The sequence below is a fragment of the Ochotona curzoniae genome, unplaced genomic scaffold (genome assembly GCF_017591425.1).
Source record: "Ochotona curzoniae isolate NIBS_2020 unplaced genomic scaffold, NIBS_Ocur_1.0 contig_4612, whole genome shotgun sequence".
NCBI classification, from domain to species: domain Eukaryota; kingdom Metazoa; phylum Chordata; class Mammalia; order Lagomorpha; family Ochotonidae; genus Ochotona; species Ochotona curzoniae.
Genome location: NW_024466343.1, coordinates 15,671,562 through 15,695,137, shown reverse-complemented (window position 1 = coordinate 15,695,137; position 23,576 = coordinate 15,671,562). Strand labels below are relative to the sequence as shown.

The following is a 23,576-nucleotide window of genomic DNA, read 5'->3' as shown; positions in this document are numbered from 1 at the left end:
TTAGCAATAGTAGCCATTTAGTAATCTACAGTTAGCTACTTGATGTGGACTTAGAATTAAATCAGAGCCTGACCTGCAGGGAGAGTCTACTACTGGGCCCCACTAGAGCATAATGACTTCATAGCCTTACACTCAGTTTATATGGCTTTATATTAGTTTACTTCCAAATCAACAAACACTTTCTGTCAAGGCTACACGAGGTAAGAATGTGAATGAATGAATCTATTCTTCAGCTCTTCAGGTGAGCTGGAATTCTTGCCAGCCCTGTAATATCATCTATTTACCTGTCAGTCTAAAATGTCAGCCTTCCCAGGATGCACCTATGTCTCATCTGGGAGCAGGAAAGGCTAGATGCCATAATGATCACATGGATATTAAATTTTATGTGACATGCCATAAACATTCCAGATGACTTCACAAGGGTCAAGTTCCTGCTCTCATTTATTTAAGGAAAGCACCAACCCATAGCTCATCAGAGAGGCCAAGAATGGGCTACAGCCCTCTTTTTGCCCAAGGTCACAATTAGAGATGCTGCTTTGATTGTATTTACTCTACCTTTCTGTAAACTCTTTGCCTCACTGCCTGATGGATATTTCTTAGTCAGGGGTAACTCGCATCTCATGAATGTATGTTTATTCTTTCATTTTTCAGTTGATCTTGTTCTCACTTTGTACATCTGCATGTGATTTAGAATGGTCACCTCAGTGGTAGGGATGAAACTAGATTGAAACTTAGCTATGAGTCCCACATTGCTAATATCCCTTATGCACATAAATTACAGTAAGTATGAGCTCAGTTTGTTACTGCGTATGGTTGGAGACTGAGTGAATGTAGTATCAATTTATATGGTATAATTTCAAAACAAAATTAATTCTTCCTAAATGTTTCTGTTTTAAAAAATATATTTATTTATTTGAAACTCAGAGTTGAGAGAGAAAGAGAAGACATAGAGAAACCTCCATCTTTTGGTTCATTCCCCAACTGGCAGCCATGGCCAGGGCTGAGCCACTGAAGCCAGGAACCAGAAGTTTCATCCAGATCTCCCACATGGGTGGCAGGGACCCAAACAATTGGGCCATTGTTCTACTCCCTTTGCAGGTCAGTAGCAGGGAACTGGATCAGAAGTGGTACAATTGGGACACAAACTGGCCCTTAGGGGATGGCAGCTTTACCTCCTATGCCACAATGTTGGCCCCAACTTTACTATCTTTTTACACTTGCATTTTGGTTACTCAGATAGACAATTTTACCTTCATGTAATTTGAAATATACTTCTAGAAAATTTTACATCCAAAATATAATACACAATTGGGGATCCATGTGAAAAAGGATCTTTATTCACTATTTAAGACATAAAATAATGAATAAATAAAATTGACTATTGACATGATTTTTCATCTGCCCATATGGGTGGTTATGTTTGATGAAAGTATATTTTCTAGACTTCTTAAAGTAATTTTTAGGGTTTGATGATTACACGAGATGAAAAAGATTCAGAAATGTTCTTTACACATGTTGCTTTTTTTTTTTTTTAGAAAACTCTTTGAAGTCTTGCTCTTCTCTTATTTAGGATACAAATTGTGGCACTTACAATAACAGTAGCAACTACAACAGATCCAACCACTGACAACACTATAACAGAAATGTTGACTCCAGATCCACTAGGGACTCCAGTACTAGGGTTTCCACCAGGACCTGGGTTTTCTTCAGGACCAGAATCTGCTGCAGGAATAAACAGAGCTACCTGGGCAATATTGGATATTTTTGAATGCAAGTTGCTTTTATCAACACTCTGAATAGCAACAAATATGAACGTTGCATTTTCTTCCTCAGTGTTTTCTGGTTTAAACCTAAAGGTTTCCTTAGAGTTGGCTTGCTTTGGTGAGAGGCCCGTGGTGTTAACCAGAACAGCATTGGTAAAATTGTCCCGTAGGTGAAGGATATTTTTGCTTGTTCTTATGATATACCGCTGGGCTAAGAAGAAAAGTTACACAAGCAGTTATTAAAGGTAAACATTTAATTCTTTTTCATCTATTCTAAAAAATTTTGTATGGTTGCACAAAATATAAACCTATCTCAAAAATCTTAACTCATTAACAGAAGCTGAGTTCTAACTTCCATATACTTCCAAATATTACTGTTTATGTTTGGAAAAAGTAAAGATAGATTAAAATACATGAATCTGATTCAAAGAAACAGATTGTGATGGGTGGGTGGATGGCCTAGTGGTTAAGATGCCAGTCATAATACCAACATTCCATATTGAAGCACCAGTATTGGATTCCTGGCTCAGGCTCCCAATTCCAGCTTCCTGAAAATGCATACTTTGGAGGCAGCAAATGATGTCTGGAAGAGTTGAGACCCTGCCATCCACCTGGGAGAACTATACTGGGTTCCCTACTCTAATTGTCTGTCATGCCTAGTCCTTGGCATTGTAAGGCATTGAGTGGAGGGCACGAACTAGCAGAGCTCTGTCTGTCTGAACCCCCTGCCCCTGTCTCTTGAATTAAAAAAAAGACTGTAAAATTAATATCTTTGTTAGCTGTCATTCAAAACTGCTTCTCCTCTCACCCAACCATACACCCTTGCTTTTGCAATGAGTACCTCTCACTTAAGTCATAACCACAGGTCCCTTTGTCCTTACCTGTTCCAGAATCAAAATTTTCACCAGGTGCTGTCCATGACAGAGTGATCTCATCCCCATCAAATGTGGCATCAAGGTCTGTGATTTGGTTTGGTGGGTAATGGTCTTCAAAGGGATTGTTTGAAACATTTGATATCACAAATGCACCCCCAGACACTGCTCTGCTGAAATTTTCTAAGGTTGTCTCAGTATCTTCATTAGTTTCAGGTCTGGGAGGTTTCCCTTCAATTACTCCTACATGAAAAAATTTCCTAGTTTATAATGGGTAAAGCCATACAGTATTTTCAGAATCCAATGAATCACCTTCCCCAGCCAGCTTTTCTTTTCAGATTCTACCTGCCAGGCATGGCATGATGGCTCAGTGGCTAAATTCTCGTCTTGCATGTGCCAGGGTCCAATATTGGCGCTCCATTTCCCATCCAGCTCCCTGCCCATTGCTCTGGAAAGCAGCAGAGGATGGCAAAAGCCTTGGCATCCTACACCCATGTGGGAGAGCCAGAAGAAGCTCCTGGCACCTGGCTTTGGATCAACTCAGCTCTGGTTGTTGCGGCCATCTGGAGAGTAACCAGTGAATAGAAGATCTTTCTCTCTGTCCCTCCTTCTCTTTGTAAATGGGCCTTTTAAATTTAAAAAAAAAATCTTCAGATTCCACCTGCCCCCTCAACCCATGGGTAAAGTCACATTTGTACCAGGTTTTCAAAAGCAATCAGAATCATCCAATTGATATGAAGTTTGTCTTTAGTATCCTCACCAGAATATTGTAGGATGGACTTGGATAAAAAGTTACTGTGGAATTATGAATACATTGAATGGGAATTTGCCACATAATTCAGCATATACCTTAAAAATAATCTCCAAGCTATGAATATACCTTAAGATTTTGTTGTCAATTTGCTTCCAACCACCTGTTCCTCCCTCCCTGCTGTAAGACTTAAGGAACAGTACTTGAGGGTAATATCCCAGTTGTTCATAGGAAACCCATTAAAGTCGTAAGATGAAGATCCAGGTAAGAGACAGATGGTGAAGAGTGCATTCTTAATCCTTATTATCAGTTGATATATTTTTCTTTTCAGTTAATGAAAATATTTCAAATAAAGGGGATTTATTTACTCTAGGAGCATGTCTATTTAGAAGTATCAATTCACTAATTTGTAACTTAGGCTCATAATATCCTGAAGAGTAAAGGCGTTTCAAACTAACAACTGGCATTTATTAAATACTAAGTGTGGATGTTGTGCCAGATTTGTATGAATTTGGAGGTGAACCCTACCACAACTAAAAACATCATTCTAGAAATGGAAAAAATTATTATCTGAGTTTGCAAAATGTTTGAAGCTTAATCATATGAAATCATAATCTTCAAGCTATCACTGGGTTTCAATTATTATATGTTACTCACCATTTACTACCCAGCCTGGAATATAAATGGCTCTGTTCAGTGGACGTTGTAAACTTCGGGTTGCAGAGTTTGTTCCTCCATATGCCCGTACTTTTAAGCTATATCTTCCATTTTCTGTATAATTTGTAAAATACCTGGAGTAGACCCCATCGTTCTTAAAAACATCAGCACCTTATTACAGAAATGAAAGAAACACATAAGAATTACAAAAAAAGATGTATTTGTAAACTTTCTAAGACAAATATTAGCCTTTATCTTTGATAGTTCAGATGTCCATCAGGTTGGCTATTTGCTTATTCACTTACATCGCAGGAGAAGGTTCAGTTTTGGGGACAATCTACAGTCTGAAGATCCTTAAGCATGGTTTTCCCATTCAGACCAAGCACATGGGGCATGACCACTTCTACATCTTAGTTCCTGCTGCTTAGATTTGTCATTTGAGGCCCAGTGGTAACTTCTCTTGTGGTGGTCCCAGACCACCTGGGCCTCAGTTCCCAGGACTACATTTGCATTTTGTTTGTGCCAAGCGCCCAAGTTCTATCACATAACATCTGGCTGCTTGAACTTCATCCTCTGCTCAGACTTTCTAGACTACACCCCATTAGTACATTTGCCCAGAAATCTTGATGCAGTTCTCAATCTCCAGAATGAAATCTTCCTAAACTGGTGACAGACATTGACTGTGTAGGTGCCAAACAGTAGTGATAACAACAGATTGTATTTGCTGACTGAGTAAGACACTGTGTTACTCACTTTGTTAGTTTTACCTGGATAGAATTTCCTGCTGGCCTGAGTTACAAAAATACATACTAATTATGAAACTCTATGAATTACCTGCACCATTATCCAAAAGTTGCAAAACTTGTGTTGTTCCAGTCTGTGATTCAATGTAAGCTGTTACATTAGCTCCAAGAACAGGTGTGTAGCCTTGAAGAACTTCTGCATAAACAACCATGGGGTTGGGGAAGCTGTTGCTGTCTTTACTCATCTTAGCATTCACGGTTATTGGAGGCACAGTCGAATTTGCTGCCCGAGAAGTTATGGTAATAGTTAATATTTCTGAGTCGGCTTTGGCCTGAACACTGTAAGTCCAAATGCCTACCTAAAAAATTCAATGAAAATACGGTAAGTATCCATTTCTGAATTCCTTTCATGCACATGCAGAATACATGTAGAGTAGAAGAAGCAGTGTTTTCTTTTGTTTTTAGATTTATGAGGGTGAAAAGAGGAGAGTTCAGACAGGACACACTGTAACACATGGTGTCAATAATTTAAGATGCCTCACTGGAAAAAAAAAAGTTGAGAATGCTTGCATTTGTTTTGGGCCCATTCTTTGGCGTCATAGTCAACAGATTCTATAGCCTAGTAGCACTGCTGAAGAAGGATCTTGTAGGCATCTCAACATCAAATTACATGGACTCTTACTATACTCCCTCCTAAAGGTTTTTCTTAGATTACCTATTCTTTGTTCCTCCTGATACATGCCTTCTTTTTTCCCCTTTTCTGCCATCATAATTATCAAGATCACATAGGCATTGAAACTACATAATACATTATCTTAATTTAAACATGATGAAGTCATTGGCACTTACACTTGTGATACTAAGTGATTTGTTTTCAGCTTTTAGAGAAATTTCAGAAGAAATATAAAAGATGATTGCTTACCTTTGCAGTGCCTGGTACACTAAGATAGGCCATTTTGGAGGCAGAATCCACTGTGAAATCCTTCATTGATGTCCCATTGGGGTCCAAGAGAGAAATTACTGGCTGTTGTTTTTGCCATGTGATGAGAAAGAATGTGTCGTTTCCCACGGTGCTATCAACAATTACAGTGTCATTCATCCAGGTATTGCTGTTCAATTTTAATCCCTTACTTTCAAGCTGTGCAAAAATATATCTAAAAGTTAATGACTGTAGGAGAAAAGAATTTTATGTTTTTTCTTTTGACGTTGGCTCTTAATTCTGGCCCAGGAACAAGCTTATATATGGAATACCATTTTAGATCTCCTTAAAAGATAAGCAGAATTTAACAGTTGCCAGTTATCAGGAGTGGAACATAGGGCTGAGTGAGGGACAAGGTGTAATAAAAGTTTCAGATTGGGAATATGGCTTTTACAATTGGGGGTTTGATTCTATGATATCTTCTCAGTGGTTGTGGCAAAACTAAAAGCATATAGTTAGGGCACTACAACTACAGAGAAGAATTAGCTGCTGTGTTTGTGTGTGTGTTGCCATCTTCATGATGATCTTACATGGAACATTGTGGCTAGAATTATTGAGCAGAGACAAAGTGAGATGAACAAGAACCAGGAAAGCACTGAAACAAGCATTCAAGGATGCTTTTCATTGCAGTGAAGGATGAGAAAATTTTGCAAACATGAAACTTCTTTAAAGAATGTACTCAGAAAGTTATTTGCTTAATTTGAATCTTTTTGTCATTTAAAAATAGTTTTAGTAATATAAGAACAAATTTTGTGTATTTCATGGATAACAATTCTAAGATAACCATATCTTCCCCCCGTCCTTCAAACTCTCCTCCTTCTTTCTTTTTCTCCTTTAATTTTTGCAAAAGCATATTTTTGCATTTCATATATATATAAATATATTTATATATATATGGTCTTTGGTGGAGAATATATATATATATACACTATATATACAGTTCCATATATATACAGTTCCATATATATACAGTTCTATATATATATAGTCTTTGGTGGAGAATTTGACACTATTAAGTTTTGATGTTATGCCTAACATTACAGAAGTAAAAAAAAAAAGGAATAGTGTATCTTCTATTTCACCACTTAGTTTGCCTGTATCTGAATAGTAATTGCTATTTCAATTTGAAGTTTTAATTTGGATTAAAATTTCACTTTAAGAAAAATGCAGATTCTAAAACTTGAAGCCAATATTTTCTCAGTTGTGGTAACCATAAACATGAAAACACAGAGTGGGAACTCTGACCTGGATCGACTTCTGGAAGAAGTCAGTGTTTCCTGATGCGAGGGACCCGAAAGCATCAATGAGGCCATTGTTCTGGGCTTCATCAGAAGCATAATAATGTGTTCCTCCTAGAATGTAAATGCATCATAAATCAGATTGTTTTCTAAAAAAAGCACTAATCACATTTTATGGTTAATACATTAATAATTTAAATAAAATTACACTCAATATGTGTTAAGATACACAAAGTTCAATAACTATAAAGATGAATTCTGAAATTCTAATTGAAACATATCATGACTATGATGTTTTGAGCTCCTCAACACCTTAGTGTCAAAGGCTTAACCACCGGAAATGTATGAAACAACTACAGACTACCATTTTTTTTTTTAAATTTATGTGTTAAACCATATGGACTTTACACAGTTCTTTAGGAGAGCTATTCACTTTTGTGACATCATTGGAACAAAGCTGGCTTTCACATTTTCCAGCCAGAGCAGAGCAGTTACACGAAATCTGAGAGATTTATTATTCTGGCAATACCTGACAATGAGAATAGAGGAAATACAGTTAAGTAGTGGAGACAAGCCCAGAAAAGTACTACCTTTACTGGTCATATTTGGGAATGAATTACATTTTACAATGGCCATGAAAGCACTTTAAGACAATGGGAACTTAAACAATTAAGCCTCCAAAAGCTTGCATTTGGCAATATTAAAGTCGAGTTGATAGTCACAGAAGACGTATTGTTTATAATGTTAAGAAGACATCGGAAATACAATTGGCATTTATCTTATGTTTGTGTATTTAAAACAGCAGCCACTATTAATTAATATTTATGTAGAACTTCCATTGTTACTTAGTTCTATTCAGCATGAGCTTCTGCTATATTCTCTCATCCCATAGTCTCTGCTCTGATTTGTGGATAGTGTCATGGGATCACTATTCCCTCCATATGCCTTTCATTGTCATCGTAATATGAGTTTCCTTCCTTCCTTCCTTCCTTCCTTCCTTCCTTCCTTCCTTCCTTCCTTCCTTCCTTCCTTCCTTCCTTCCTTCCACCCTTCCTTCTTTCTTTTTCCTCCCTCTATACTTCCTTTTTGTTCTTTATTTATTTTTCTTTTCTCTCCCCATTTTTTCTTTCCAGAGAATTCAATACCTTGGATAAGGCACAGCTTTCAAATCACCATGCTTTCCATGCCTTATTTCCCTTACTCCATACAGTTCTGGGAGCATTAATGCTTTCCTCTGTTTTTATGGAACTTTATTTTTTTTGTGTTCCACTATTGTAAAGCAAGATTATCTTACATTTGAACTGATTAGCAGTTTTATTAGTTTATCTGATCATCCAACCTCTGCAGATGAGGGGAACTGGAACGTGGGTAGGTTGTCTTTGCAAAGTCCCTGCCCTTGCTGAATAGAAGCGTGACAGCAGCTATTGAATTTTTGGTCTCTATATTTAAGTATTGCTGTTAAAGGTCTGGAGTATTTTGATCATGCTTTACCTGTTATTGTGGGCATATTTTTCACTGCTAACTCAGCATTTGGTCCCAAAGCAATAAGATGAACAATGGTTCCACTCTCTGCTACTTCGTTAATACAAGTGCCGGCAGTTGAGTCCTCCCCATCGGTCAGAAGCACTATTTCACATCCATCTATTTTGGGATTATGGCTTCTAAACACCTGACAACATAATTTAAAACAGTTACCATCTGGTACTTTCAGATCAAATAGGATGGAAGGAAATGTTTCTAATTAAAGAAAAAATTAATAAAATGTGCAGGATAGAAAAAAAGAGTTTCTGTTGTAGAATGATAGAACCTGCAATCAGTACTCTCTGGGAGAATGTAACATGAGTTTTTTCTTCACCCCTGCTTTAGGCGTGAGACCCTGTTACAACAGATAACCTTAGTGTCTCAGCCTGGGAACTGCAGGACAACCAGATATCCAACCTACAACTGCAAAATGTACCACTAAATATATTTCCACTGGGGCTAGTGTGGTGGTGTAGTAAGCTAGCCCTCTGCCCATGGCATTGGCATCCCATATGGATGTCAGTTCAAGTTCCAGTTGCCCCATTTCCTGATTCAGCTCCCTGCTTATGGCTTGGGAAAGCATGAGTTTCCTTAAGACTTTTCAAGGCTTAAGTCCTTGGTCCCCTGCATCCATGACGAAGACCCTGAACAAGCTCCTGGTTCCCAGTTTCACATTAGCCCAGCTTTGGCAATTGTGATCATTTTAGGAGTGAATCAATGGATGGAAGATCTCTCTCTTTCTAACTCTTCCAAGTAAAATAAATACATCATATGTATATCTGTTCTCTTTGAGTGGACTACTCTAAAAAATCTTCAGTGCATGAAATATGTTGCAGAAACAGCTAGATAGTCAATAATCTATATCACCATTAAAAATGAAAGCCAGTAATTCAAAATTAGAAAGGCATCACTATGCCAATGATTGAAACATATGGAAAGTGGCAAGCATATTGAGGGTAGGGACCTTGTTCTGTATGTTTCACTTTACTTCTAGTAATACATAACATACAACTAAGCAATTTGGTGTTGCTCAAATAATAAATGAATTAGAATTACTAAATCTTATTTGTAATCTGAATCTTTGTTCTGTAAAGTCCATAAACTTGAAGTGCTAAATCCAGATTCCTCCAAGAGAAGGTAACGGGGACTTAGCCTATGCTAACAGTTATCTCATCTCCTCTGAGAGTGGCTTCTTAGAGCATCACAGTGATGAAGCAAGTTTGAATCAGAATGCCAGAGTCTCTGTGGCTTTTTTGGGCAAAGGTATACATAAATTTGCACAAGAGAGTTTGAAATAGAAATCCTGATGAAACTGACACCAGAGAACAAACTGATTGCTGTCAATACACTGTATGTTCTGAGGCACAGAATGACTATTGCTTATATCTTAACACACGGACATTCAATTGACATTCAATTGAAGCCAAACTGGAAAGTAGGGACATACTTTTGTACATTTATGGTTTTTAATATAACATCCCTCAAAACTCCTCCCACACATTTACAAGTGTAAAACGAATATCCAAAGATGAAATGGGGTTCCTCTCCCTAATCCTCTCTCTGGGATTAAGTTCATTCACTGAGCACTTAGACTATGTCATTCATAACACTGGAGATTCATAGAAACGATATAGGTTCTGCATTCATGGGAAGAACTGAGCACAATTTACTGCTTTATGTCCATGACTGAACAGACACAGAGAGGGGCAAAAATGAACATGATTGGCAGAGTATTCCCCAGTGTGAGAACTAGTGTGTTATAGGGCTGCCATTTAGTGAACACTGGAGATGTGTTACCTATGTTGTACAATATAACCCAACTCCAAGCTTCCAGAGTGGCTCTCTGCCATCATCTTGCCCACCTTCTTACAACTCATTTCATGGGGACAACCAGAGTCATCTTCCTGAAGCATAAATTGTCAGAATCTGATGCTTTCACTTGTCAGTTTTCTGTGTTGCTCAACATACAAACCTTTTAGGCTGTAAAAAGCTTCTAAAGATCTAGTTGTTTTCTAGCTCTCCAACCACACTTTTTCTTCTGCCATTTGCCAAGCCCCTTGCTGCTACTACTTAGTAAAACAATACACTCCTCCCTTTCTTCTCAAGAACCTTTACATTTGTCCGTCATCCCTGAGTCATTAGCTCTTTCTTGTCCTCTAATTCTTAGCTGACATGTTAGATTTCCAAGCAGGAAAATGATGCAATTGTTGTTATAATGAACTCAGGATATCTGAATAAAAATAAATTAGTCACTACCATACACTATACAGTTGCACTATAATAAATAAATATTGTCCTAAACATATAAATTTGTCACTGCATTTAATTCTCATAATAACTTATATGAGGTAGAAATTTCTATTTTCTATAGAAAATACAAAAGAAATCAAAGAAACTAGTTTCCTACAATATAATGAGTGAGTAGCACTCTGGTACTACTCATGTAGTTTATCATGAGGATGACCAGCAGTCCTGGCTAGATCTGTTGTAACAAACATCAGTTACAGAAACTAAATGAGACTAGAATGAGAATTGTTTCAAAGTGAAGTCTTGTCATAGAGCTTCATCGTTTCAAGTTTGATAACCGCTGGACCCAGCATCCTTACTTATTTAACACAGTCAGCACCAGCTATCACATTACAAAAAGCACCAAAGTCCCTGATCTCAATGAATTTATAATCTGGTCCATCTTTCATTTATTCACCCACAGTTGATTCACTAACTCACTGATCCACTAAAAAATGATCAAGTGATTTTTTTTCCCTGTGTGGGTAGTCCTGGGCTTCTGGAACAACTGTGTTAAAATTAGGCAGCAAATGAGCAGCAGCACTTAATCCAAAATATCATGAATATAAATAAAAGAATAAAACATTTACAGTATGGTTTTTACCTCAAATGCTTTTCTAATTCCACAGCAGATGCAAGTCCCTCCCTCAGCCACTTTGGGTAAGGTGTTCTTGAGCTGGGTTCTTTCACTGCTGCCTGATATCAGGATCAGTTGACTTTGAGCAGTAGCAGTACTATCAAAGTGAACCATCCCTACCAAGGATGCATATTCAATAACCTGCAGCAGGAAATATGTTGCTGCTTGATTCATTCGATTCAGGCGGTCATAACCCTGAGGAAAAAAGACAACAGAAGTGCTTTTTGACGGGATAATAGCAGATCACATAAAATCAGTACATAAAATTTATTGGTGAGAATTTTCTATGAATATTAATTGGTATTGCTGAAGATCACTTTTTTTTTATTTGCCAAAATTGAAAAATAAAGGTAAGTATATTATGGGACATACATGTACAGTAAGTAGCACAAACCATTAACCAGAACTGGTCACTGACAGCTAAAGCCTCAAGTTAGAGGCAAAGGGGCAGAGTGGAGAGTGAGGTGGAATTAGAGATAATGATTTGCATCTTATGGATTCTGTGCCTGCTTTCAGATGAAATCACAACCCGGTGTGTAAATTAAAACAGAGTTATCTCAAACTCCAAACAGAGAATGGAATTGCCCTATCAGCCAGAAACTACACTACCCAAAGGGTGACATTTGCCCAAGCCACAGATAATTCTGAGAGGTCCTGCCTATATCTTTACTTCTAATTTCTCCCACCCACCAACCTGCCCTCATGGCCCACACTTCTCCACCAGTGGGTTACTTGGAATTGGGTCTTTGTTTATGCATCAGGACCCACATCCCTCTTCCCTACACGCTTGTCCAGGCTCTCCTGCATTTTACAAATGTGTCTTTCCCTATACCTCATCCATGCACTGGTCTGTAGCACCTCATGAGCACATGCTCAAACTTTCCTCTGAACCCCTCAAGGAAATCCAATGAAAAATCTGCCTCCTCACGTTCTAGGGCTCTCTCCACCACTGATGTACTGCAACTCAACCTCTGCCCTATCTAGAGGAACCTGCGTCATCTTCTTCTTTTTTTTTTTTTTGTCCTGACCACGGGATATTTTTCTTCACAGTGACACTCCTACACTACTTGCATATTCTGTGTCTAGTACTTGGGTGTCCTGGCCAAGAAATCATATGTTATTGCAACTCTTTTCATTGTTATGTATAATTCACTACTCTTTTCAATTATCTCCCCTGCTAAGACATTCAGCATGCTGTGTTCTACCTCACATGTGTCATCCTGCCGGGTACTTTATTGCCCGGGTACTTTATTGTGTTTGATTGTTGTAGTCCCTTCATTTCAATAATTAATTACTGATCACTCCTGTTTGATGAACTCTGTTCCAGGCAGTGGGAATACAAAGATAAACCAGACAAGGTTTCAATTTCTAAAGGCTCTCTCAATGTAGTTTGGAGAATTAGATATAATTTTAATGTAACATAGAACCCTAGAAAATGCCCAGGAAATTATACAGAATCACAAAGGTCTATTCCAGTCTATAAGTTCACTTCATTTCCTAGAGGAAGTGAATGTTTCTCCTAAATTTTGGAGACTGAGTATGACTTAGTCAATTAATGGGTAAAGGTAGAGAAAAAACGCTTTCTACTGAACAATGAACTTCCCAAGGACACGAATCTGTATTTTCAAAGCCTGACAGAATACCTAACATGTGTAGAATAATAGCAGAAGGAATACATGCCTTCTTTTTTTTTCACCCATGCTCTATTGTAAAGTCTTTGTGGTATTTTTGGCAATAAAGAGAGCATTTGTACAACTGGTGCCAGAAAGATAGAACCATGTTAGAAATTTTACTTGTTTTTTTTTTCCCCTTGACTTGCAATGGAGCTCAGCATCCACTGATCCCCTCTCTATTTTCATTTCTCTCAAGTGCTTTCAGGAAAGGAGCCATAATTAAAAACAATTTTGAATTCCCATCTCCAGGTCTGACCTTCCAATTCAACTTATACTGAAGGGCTTTTAGCTCTCCTCAGTCAACCACTCATTCCCTGTGGGAAATCAGAGATCCTTGAGCTTCTCTTACTACAATATTGTGTTCAAGGTACTTGGTCATGATCAAAGGAAGTCCTTTGGGTCTCCGTGCTGTTTAGAACAATCCAGAAGTACATAGAGTGTAGAGTGGTCTTAAGCATTCAGTAACTCCCCTGTCCCTATATCCAGAAAAAAATGGGCCCGTGAACTTACAGCCATGCTTCCAGATTTGTCGAGAACTAGACACAGAATTCTTTGACTGGACCTCAGCAGAGAGAAGGCTGTGGGAGGGGGTAGTTCCACCATGGGTGTGGTGTTTCGAAAATCCTCAGAAGCACTGATCACCTCCCATGTACTTCTGGAATCGCACTTTTTATTTTGTAAGCTTGGGGCTTCTTCGTTGTGGTTTTTCTCATTACAGAACTCAGTAATCTAAAAGATAAATAAAATAGAAAAATGAAAACCTTTAAAATGCATTTTGCAAACATATTGTATATTGGATGAAATATGATTAACAAGAACTAATATTATTGTAAGGTGCACATACTCATTACAGAACTCAGCAATCTAAAAGAGAAAGATGAAAACTTTTAAAATGCATTTTGCAAGTATATTGCCTATTGGATGAAATATGATTAACGAGAACTAGTGTTATAGTAAGGTGCACATACCTCAATAATATTAATGATACTAGGTAAAAATAATTGAGTACTTATTGTTATGTTGCTTATTACTATGTCAGTCATGCTTATACTATTACTTAGTTCTAATGTCACTTGACAGGTATTTTTAAGATATAATAACGTATCCTTTGATTAAAAATTCCAGAGGTAATGATTGGCATACTTACGGATTCAATACTTTGCATGTACATTATAGATGCCTTTTGAAGCTGATCTTTATCAGGAAAGAATTGACAGTCTTTTTCATACAGATTTGTTGTAGAATTGGTTCTGCATCTTCTATTTACGCAGCTGCCTCCTGAACAGACATAAACTGCATTTGTACCAGTGATAGCTAAAGAACACCTAGGGACATATGACAGTGAATGTTTGAGACAATTTAATCATTGATACTTCCTGAAAGTTCCCATTATTCTGTTCATGATGTTCTTTATTTCAAAATATTTCCTCTATATATACCATGCACTTTCTATTCTGACAGTAAAGTCCCTATCAAACTAATTGGCTACTTTTCAATTATACTATAATAAATTATATCATAACATAATGTGTTATATATTATAGTCACTGCAGGTACACATCTAACTTGACATTCTTTGCAGATTTCTTTTTGGAAAATTTTTTCAAAAGGATGAGACATGAATAGCTGTAAGTGCGATTATTTAGGGAGTATTTTTATCACAATTTCAGTGAAAGCAAAAAGTGAAGTGTCGCCAAGAGGATGATAGGATAAAGGATGATGGAAACATTTTAGACATATTTTTTTTGTAATAGCAAGGAGTTGGAAGCAGTTGGCAGTGATTCTAACAAAAACACTCATGTATGAATACATTCCATCTCATAAGGTACTTCTGTTTCAAATGTATGAAGTGATGACTGGACTTCAGTCAGTTAGGGAATCTCCTAAAGAGGTCTATGCTTCTGTTGTCCCATTACTTAGTGAATATAATGTAGCTGTCTATATGAATACTCACGGTGCATACTCTGCAGCACAAACCAAACATAAACAACAGTAATGCAATAGTCTTCACGTAAGTGCTTGTAATGTGGTGCAATGGGACAAAGGAAGGACCTTCACTGAAACTTGGTACCTTTCGGTTTGCATATTTGTGACATGTCCAGCCACAGCAGGACATCTGACACTGATGAGGCTGCTGGTATGGAAGCTGGAACTGACTTTGCTTAACCACTCTGCTCTCCAGAGTGAGTAACTGTCCTGCTAGGTTTCTAGTTTCTCTTCATGTGGTGACAACTGCACTATAATGACTTCTCGAAGCTGTAGTAGAGAAGTTTAAGATATAGCAAGTTGCAACATTAAGATACATTTTCTTAAAGAGAAGTGTTTTTTTTTTTTGTAATAGCATCTATGATTTACATTGGGACAGTAATGAATGATTGTTATCTGAAAGAGATTAAAGTAAGAAAAATGAGAAAACTTGTAGACTGAAGTCATCTATGAAAATTTTAATAGCCATACCTTGTTGCTTCAATTTTGTTTGAACTGTCCCTATAGAAAGGCTCATCATTGTTGTACTCATCAAACACTCCCCAGCGAAGATGGGCCCACTCATGGACTAACACTCTACCTGTAGAGAAATAGTTCAAGTAGCCAGTCATCATTCAAGTGACAACATTTGCATCTTAAATATTTTCAAGAGATTTTTCTTTCAATTGTAAAATATGATTAGATTTAGGTTATCAATAAGCACTGACATTTGTATTTATGCTTTTATTAAAAATATTGCATTACATTGTATGTTATCTTTTTATTTCACAGTATGCTTAATCAATACATTTATTGAGTTTCTGCTATGGGCAGAGTAGAATGGGATTAGTGTTTTGGTTCGTGGAAGCAAAAAGTCTTAGATATTGCTATGCTTAAATAGCATGGAGAAACAATTAGGAAAAATGATTAAAATGCTCCTTAGGAAGTTGATGATAAAGAAAAGATTGACAAACACTGTTGTAGATCATGTAGTGGAATATGTATAATTTTTTGGATGTCAAAATGAAGTGATTCCTTTCTTGTGTTTAGCACATATGATATAAGCAATTATAAGATATATTATAATGATTATTAATATATATTCAGAGCAGCAAAAAGTGGTAAGAACTATTAAAATGTAGGAGATATAGTTCTTGACTTGGAGAAGATTTGGGAGGGAATTAGAATACTTTCTTTTTCATAAGAACTTTAGAGTAAATGAAGAATGAAGATAAATCTACAGATTGAAATGAGGAAAGGAGACATAACTGGATGTTTTATTTTAGATTACTGGGAAGAACTTAAGAAACAGAAATGAGAAGAAGAGATTGGAAACAATGGCTGATGTGCTGCGAGGTGTGTTTCTGAAGCTCTCACTCTGTCCTTGAGATGGGAAAACAAAGGGTCCATGTTAGGGAAAAGTCATGTTTCTTCCTTAAATGTGTGTGTGTTTTGATTATCTGCTCTAGCAGTCTCTAGCCACACTGAATTCCTCCCTGGGTAGTCCAGGTGATCTTTCTAGATACTTACTATTATTATAATTATTATTTGAAAGTTTCCCTACATTTTGAGGATTCTCTTACTAATTATTTTTTTTCAATACAAGATTTGCTTTAAGGGAATGACTTATAGAATGTGAATTTTTTTTCACAAACACACATATCAAATTAAAAGAGAATTATTTGCCTAAGATTAAAGGAGAACTTAATAATAAAAATAGGATGGCTTAGTGAAATAAGCCAGCTCTCAAAAGACAAATATCATGTTTTCCCTGATTTGTGGTAACTAATATAGAGTACAAACAATGGCATGTATAGAAGTGAAATTATATTTTGAGATTTGCTCCTGTCAAGGGCCTAGCAGCTGGGTGTTTTTCTACCACCACCCATCTCCCTGCTGTGAAGGGAGCTTGTGGTTGCTTTACATCCAGCTGTGAGCAAGAAAAAAAATTCAACTCTACCAAGGGTTCCTTAAGAAAAATATTTATTATTTATTTTTATTAATTTAATAAATATTTAATTTATTAAATTTCTTTAGACACAGTAGAGAATACATTTACATTCATATTTACTGTACTGTCAACCAAACTTCTACAGGGTATAAACTCTTTCCGTCATCTGAAAGGGAATACACATAGTGAAATTAGGTCCCTTGTTCAAGGCCAAACAGCTAATAAACAGGCGAGCCAGGATTTGATGCTAGCCCTTCGGCCCCAAAGCTTGCACAATTAACCTGGGTGTAGAGTGCTTATCTCAAAATTGAGTGTTTTAATCAAAGTTCCTACCTGATGGTCCATACTCGTCTTGTTTGTTTCCCAGCACAAAGTCCGGGGTAAAATGGATGTAGTCCGCCTTCTCTCCACATTCTTTGAACTGCCTGGTGTATGGGTCATCTGCACCTGGGGCAACAGGTGGTGCTACTTTAACATCAGCCTGGAGATGTTTAAAAGATTGTTAGATGTCAACAATAGACATGACCTACATAGTTAGAAAGATTCAAAGAAATAGTGGCAAAAGTGAAAAAAATATTTTTAAGAAAAGATTTGACTCTTACACGTGTGAAGCTCTCATATTTTGGGTCCTTGTATTGTGGATTTTCCTTCCAAGTCCAAGGAATTAATATAGATACATTTTTGAAAAAAAATCTTTGTTTTGTGGCTTCAAACAGGTATCGAGAAGCTTCAATCACCATATCCTGCAAGTAAAGAAAATAAAGTGAGTGAAGTAGATGAGCAGGTGCTCATCCCAGGTGCTGCCTGGCTCTCACTGGTAACGCAGAGGCGTGGACTGGCCGGCAGGGTCTTTGCTCAGCTTCATCATTGCCCCATTAGTGCAGAACTAATGAAAAACCCTTCTCTTTGTGAGGCTTTTGCTTTTCGGTACCTTCTATCAGAAGACAAAGGTTTCTATTTGATGTTAAGAGAAATTGATTAATTTGAACCTATTCACGCACTTTGGAGTTATTTACGTGGCTGCAGCTCTGATGTGAATGCTGGATGATTTATGTAATGCCAGCAAGCTCAGTTTCTTCATCCCTTGGAGTCCAGAGGGTAATACTATAAAAAATTCGCATCAGAGGCAAGATTTTGAGCATAGAACTGTTGTTCTGCAATCCAGGTGAAAATAATACCACTTGTTATTCAGTATCCTCCTCCCTTGCCTGAAACAAGAATCAATAGAGAAACAATCCCTTCCTAGAGCTTCCCATTTGTTTGGTGGACAGGGTAGGCAAAAGTTCTATGTTCCGTGTGACCAAGCCCACTGAACTGCTGAGAAATCCAGCTCTTCATCTTGCTGCAAGCATCCTGGGCTACAGTGCTGTTTTTGAGGCAGACTTCTTCGTGGTGCTTATTGTTCTCATAAATGCTCACGATACAAATGCTCTTCTTCAGACATTATAGGGGCATTCCATTTTTGCTTCTCTTTAAGAAAGACCAGTGTATTAATGGACATGCATAACATGAGATCTGCAGACTGATCCGGGATTAGTCAGGAGGCCAGACTACAGAGAATTGAAGAGCCAGAGGACTTGCGGGAAACTTGGAGAAGGGCTCTGGAGACATCTCAAGAAAGAATGGAGGCTATTTCAGCATTGACCCAGAACAAATGAAAGAGCTTCTTTTCTGCTGCCTCATGTTATCTCTTCTTGTTTTTATTTAGTGATATTTCCATTTCACCTTCTGCTTGAAGTGAAAGTTCTCCATGTATATGAAACAAAAATGAGTTCAGTGCTTGACACAGGTTCATGAGTTGAACCATTAGGGCTGTCCATACAGTTGTGTGGGTTATGCAATGTACAACACCAAGGCGGCCATTTCCTTTGGAGTCTCCACATCCCAGGAGGCTGTCTGAGCTATCAGTGCTTTCTTGGCTGGTAAAGAGACTTCAGAGATCCCTTTATGGGACCCCATTAGGTCATTCCCCAGGGAACGCTAAGATGGTTACAATGATTTTTAAACACTTTCCTTTAAGATTTCTTCTAAATTCCTTCTCAGAGGTCCTATAATAACCTAGTTACATCAAGGAAGATGAGGATGTATCAATGGTTTCAAAGCAAAACACTGTCAAGTCAAAAAGAAACATAAACACAAAGAAAAAGGTAAACTGAAAATTGAATAGTTCAGCTCATGAATTACAATCCACGTAAGCATAAAGTTAGTTGTGGCCACATTGTTTTCTTAAGAGTAAGATTAAGACCACAAATTAGTTAATCACTTTTACAGGAAAGAAAGGATTTTTTGGTCATCCAAGCCATAACTAAAACCCATATCTATTAGTTTTCAAAGCTTATGTGGTAAATAAACCTTAGCCATGATTCTGTTACTTAATTGAACCTTGGAAAAATAATTTCCCTTCTGAACCGCAGTGTTCACTTAATGTAATGATATCATACACAAAATGCAGATGATAGCTTCCCAAGATTGTTGGCCTAATGATGTAAATGGAGTGACTCTGTAGAGAACAGTGCAATGTCAGGAAACATTTTGTAATGTAGACATGCATACAAACAACCGACCTTCTATTTGTAACTAACAATAAATTAATGTGCGAACAAAGGCTTTGCTCCTGCAAAAAATTATTTCAAATTTTGCTGAGTTCAGAAAAGTTCTAGTTAATCCACCATTCCCTAACAGAATTAGCTGTGGTAACTTCTGTAGGAATGCATATTCTTCAACAAAACACATTTTTATCTTCTGCAACTCAAGAGGTACCAATAAACAAGCTGCCTGTGCTAAGACAGTGTTTTTTGGGAATAAGTGACAAGTGACAGCCACATGATGACTTGGTTGCAGTAGGTACCATGCCCGTTGACTTCTGTTGGTAACAACACCATGCAGAAGGCTACAGTGAGCATCAGGACCCAGCAGTGGAGGACATGAGTGCAAGACATTCACAGACATTGATGGCAGGAATAGGAGAGATCACTTTACATGACTGGAAACCAGTCTCTGTGTTACATGGAATATTATAGTCAGAAGAACCATTAGAAATCAGAGACCTGGATGCCTTCCCATCTACGTCTGCACATATCCAGTGAACTCATATTTTTAAAGACTACCTCTACACCAATGACACCTCATTACTTATCTCTATCCAGAAGTCCACATTAAATTCAAATTCCTACAGTATCTACTTGGATTTTTCACAAGAGCCACAAATTCAAAACATTCCAACCTACTTCTGATCTTTCAGTTGCCAGGTTCCGCCACCTCTCCCCACTCCCATGCAGCAATCTTCTCTCTCTCAAATGAATGCAATGCCATTAAATGTCGAGGCCAAACTCTGGAAGTCCCCTTTGCTTCCTGTCTTTTTTTTTTCCTGTGTTTTTATCTCGCTTTCCATTTCTAAAACGTCAGGATATTTTATGCAGAATAACCTGAAAATATGTTCCAAATCACACCACACTGATGATTCCTGTCACATCCTCCCTGTCCTAGTCACATGTCCTGGTTATCTGTGCCATTTTCCGGCATGGATCCTTCTCCATGGCTGTGCTGCAGCACTTTAGATGAGGTGGATGACAAGCGGAGTCCCTCTGTTGTTGGCTCCACACTGCAGTCGGTAGGAGCCCAGAACATAGCAGGAGAGCCTAGCCTTCCTCGGCTGGGCCTTCCTCTGTGGCCTGTCACCTCACTCAGCTTGAAGGCCAAAGCCCTGCCACCTTTCCAGCTCCAGTTCAGACCTCTCTTCCTCTTGCTAAGTCACTGTTCCTTCCTTGCTCCCTGCATGCCTGCCCTGTCCTGCGTGATGCTCAGTTTTGCAATGGACTCTTTCCCCGCTCATCTAGTCTCAGCCCTGACAGCATATCATCGCTGAGGTCTTACATACTAACCTTCCAAGTCACAGTAACCACACTCTACCCTGCCTCAGGATTAGGAACTCCATTTACACGACTGTAACATCAATTCCTACGTACACATGAAATATTACAGGCTGGACAGATATTAGAAAGCAGAGTGCTTGATTCAGTCCTAGGCTCTGTATTTTCTGTTACTGATGTATTTTGCTCCACACCACCTAAAATCATGTGACCTGCTGTTTACTTATTTTAATTACCTCTATGTCTGTAGAGAACATACACACCTAGGGCAGAAAATTATTTTAAAGCACTATTCTTTCCCCATGCACACCATGGAGTTGTATAAATAATTTCAGATGAGACCAACTATTAATATGTAAGTGAAGAAAACTAATGATCAGAGGGCCCCACCCTGCCTTGTCTCAGGTCTTGAGTTGAGGTAGGGCAGAATCCTTCTATGGCACTGAGGTCCCTCCGCCTGTTCTAACATTGCCCTCACTGCAGCATGCTGCCTTTCATAAAATGTATTTTTAAAGACCACATGATCATTGCAACCATACAAGCCATGATTATCTCTTAGAACAATTACTATTCCACTTTGTCCTATTATACTAGGAATATTAGGAATAAGTTCATGTTAGAAATAGTAGTAGGAAGGAGAGGGAGAGGGAGAGCAGATTACTAATTGCAGTTACGTAGTCAGAATATGCTCATTCCAGTCTTTTATAGCATGGTGAGTGGGCATAATTTACAACAACCTATTCTATATTTTACAAAGAATAATAAGAGAGGAATTTGTAGGCTTCATACTGTATTTTAGCTTCCTGAAGCATTTTCAGAAATTTCTATCATGATGAGTTACCATCAGCTGTTTTTTCCCCCCTCCGTTGTAATTAAACAGAGGAAATCTTATTTCGTTCTTACCTGTATTTTTTCAATTAATGCTTCATCTTCTGGCACAATGGGATCTATAGCAATGACAATATCTTCGTAGCCATTGTTATTCAGTTTAATCAAGGAAGAATGTGACTGCTGCAGTAGAAGGAAGCCTAGGAGGAAAACAGAGCTTCTACGTAACCCCATTGTTCTTATTCTCAGCTCCAGTGCAGGTATGTTCAAAAGGCTTATGGCTCACCTTCTCCCTCTCTCTATATATACACTCCCAAAACCATCAGTGTTGACCAATTATGATAAACTGAGAATACAAAGGTCAATATCACATCCAGGAAAATAACTGGCTTAAGTTTACACAAGTATTTCATTGTGTACTATATTAAAAGCAATCAAGAAGCAAAAGAATTAAAATCTTTCTATAAAAATTTATCACGCACTTTTTCTTAGGACTTTTTTTTCTATATTTTTCAATTTTAGTTGATATATGTCCTAAAGACATACTTTATATTAAGTCATATTTTCTCTAGAGTGAAATGTGAAATTTGAGAAAATTAATAAACTTAACAGTCATAGTAATATAATCTTGCCAGGTTTATAAAGTAATTGAATCATTAATTTTATTATAAACAATGGAAGACAATCTATGATTATTAAATATAAACATAAGCAAATTAGATAAAATGACTTTGAAACAAAATATTTTAAGAAGTTTAATAATCTAGTAGGATTAGAATAAATGAAGTTACTAAACAAACAAAAAAATCCTGTTCAGTAAAGAGTGACAAAGATTTGTCACAACTATACCAAGACATCTGGTAGTTTCTAGCTAGAGGTGAGGCAGACTGTGTAAACAGTCACAGTTAATATTTATGCAGTGCTTGCCAAGGCACAAGTTCTTTCCCTTATCTTCACTACAATTCTCCGAGGGAGTGGGTGGGATTACCTTCCTGTTCTATGTGGAGAAACAGACTCTAAGAGACTTTGAATAACTTGCCAGATCAAAAAGCTAATAAAGAGCCCGGCGTGGTGGCGCAGTGGCGGAAGTGGTTAAGGTCCTCGCCTTGCACGCCCGGGATCCCATATGGGCGCCGGTTCTAATCCCGGCAGCCCCGCTTCCCTTCCAGCTCCTTGCCTGTGGCCCGGGAAAGCAGTCGAGGACGGCCCAAAGCTTTGGGACCCTGCACCCGTGTGGGAGACCCGGAAGAGGCTCCTGGCTTTGGACCGGCATAGTATCGGCCATTGCAGTCACTTGGGTAATGAATCAACGGTCAGAAGATCTTCCTCTCTGTCTCTCCTCTCTGTATATCCGCCTTTCCAATAAAAATAAAATAAATCTTTTAAAGAAAAAAGCTAATAAACTTCAGAGACATAGAGCCCAGCGTTTTTACCCCCAGATCCACAAATTTAATCACTGTAACAAGGCAATCTTTTAGAAATGTTCTTTTATTTGACAGGTAGAGAGAAGGGAGGGAGAGAGCAGAAGAGATTGAAATTTCAGCTACTGGCCCCCTCCCCAAATACCTACAACAGCCAGGTCTTGGCAGAGCCAAAGCCAGGAGCTGGAATGCAGTCTAGGTATCTGGGTATCTAGGTATCTGAGAACTCAGTCTAGATTGGCAGGAATCCAACCACCTGAGCCATCAGCAGCTGTCTCTGATGCTCTGCATTAGCAGGAACCTGAACCCTGGAGTCAGGATGAGTCTGAAATCCTGGTACTCCCAATGGAATGCAAGCATCCCAAGTAACAACAATTAAGAGCAAAGTTTCCTTGTTTTATATGTTAAACAAATTTAAAAAA

At 37.9% G+C, this 23,576-nt stretch overlaps 1 protein-coding gene across 1 annotated transcript; it reads right to left on the bottom strand.

Moving 5' to 3' along the window:
* Positions 1 to 1,531: 1,531 nt before the first annotated feature.
* CLCA4 (chloride channel accessory 4) lies at positions 1,532 to 21,967 on the bottom strand. Its single transcript, XM_040987254.1, has 14 exons — positions 21,809 to 21,967; positions 17,639 to 17,779; positions 17,370 to 17,517; positions 15,578 to 15,686; positions 14,268 to 14,445; positions 13,631 to 13,849; positions 11,415 to 11,642; positions 8,495 to 8,672; positions 7,011 to 7,117; positions 5,709 to 5,924; positions 4,878 to 5,145; positions 4,044 to 4,214; positions 2,645 to 2,878; positions 1,532 to 1,974 (listed from the first exon to the last, which is right to left on the bottom strand). The coding sequence occupies exons 1-14, from the start codon at positions 21,965 to 21,967 to the stop codon at positions 1,532 to 1,534; spliced, it is 2,799 nt and encodes a 932-aa protein (XP_040843188.1).
* Positions 21,968 to 23,576: the final 1,609 nt, after the last annotated feature.

Bases quoted from the DNA above. Each gene is read 5' to 3' on its own strand.
- CLCA4 (XM_040987254.1), bottom strand. From the start codon at position 21,967: ATGGGGTTACGTAGAAGCTCTGTTTTCCTCCTAGGCTTCCTTCTACTG. The intron at 17,518-17,638 runs GTAAGAGTCAAA...AAACATCTCCAG, and splicing joins AATATGAGAGCTTCACACGT to GCTGATGTTAAAGTAGCACC. The intron at 8,673-11,414 runs GTAAAAACCATA...TTATGTTGTCAG, and splicing joins GAATTAGAAAAGCATTTGAG to GTGTTTAGAAGCCATAATCC.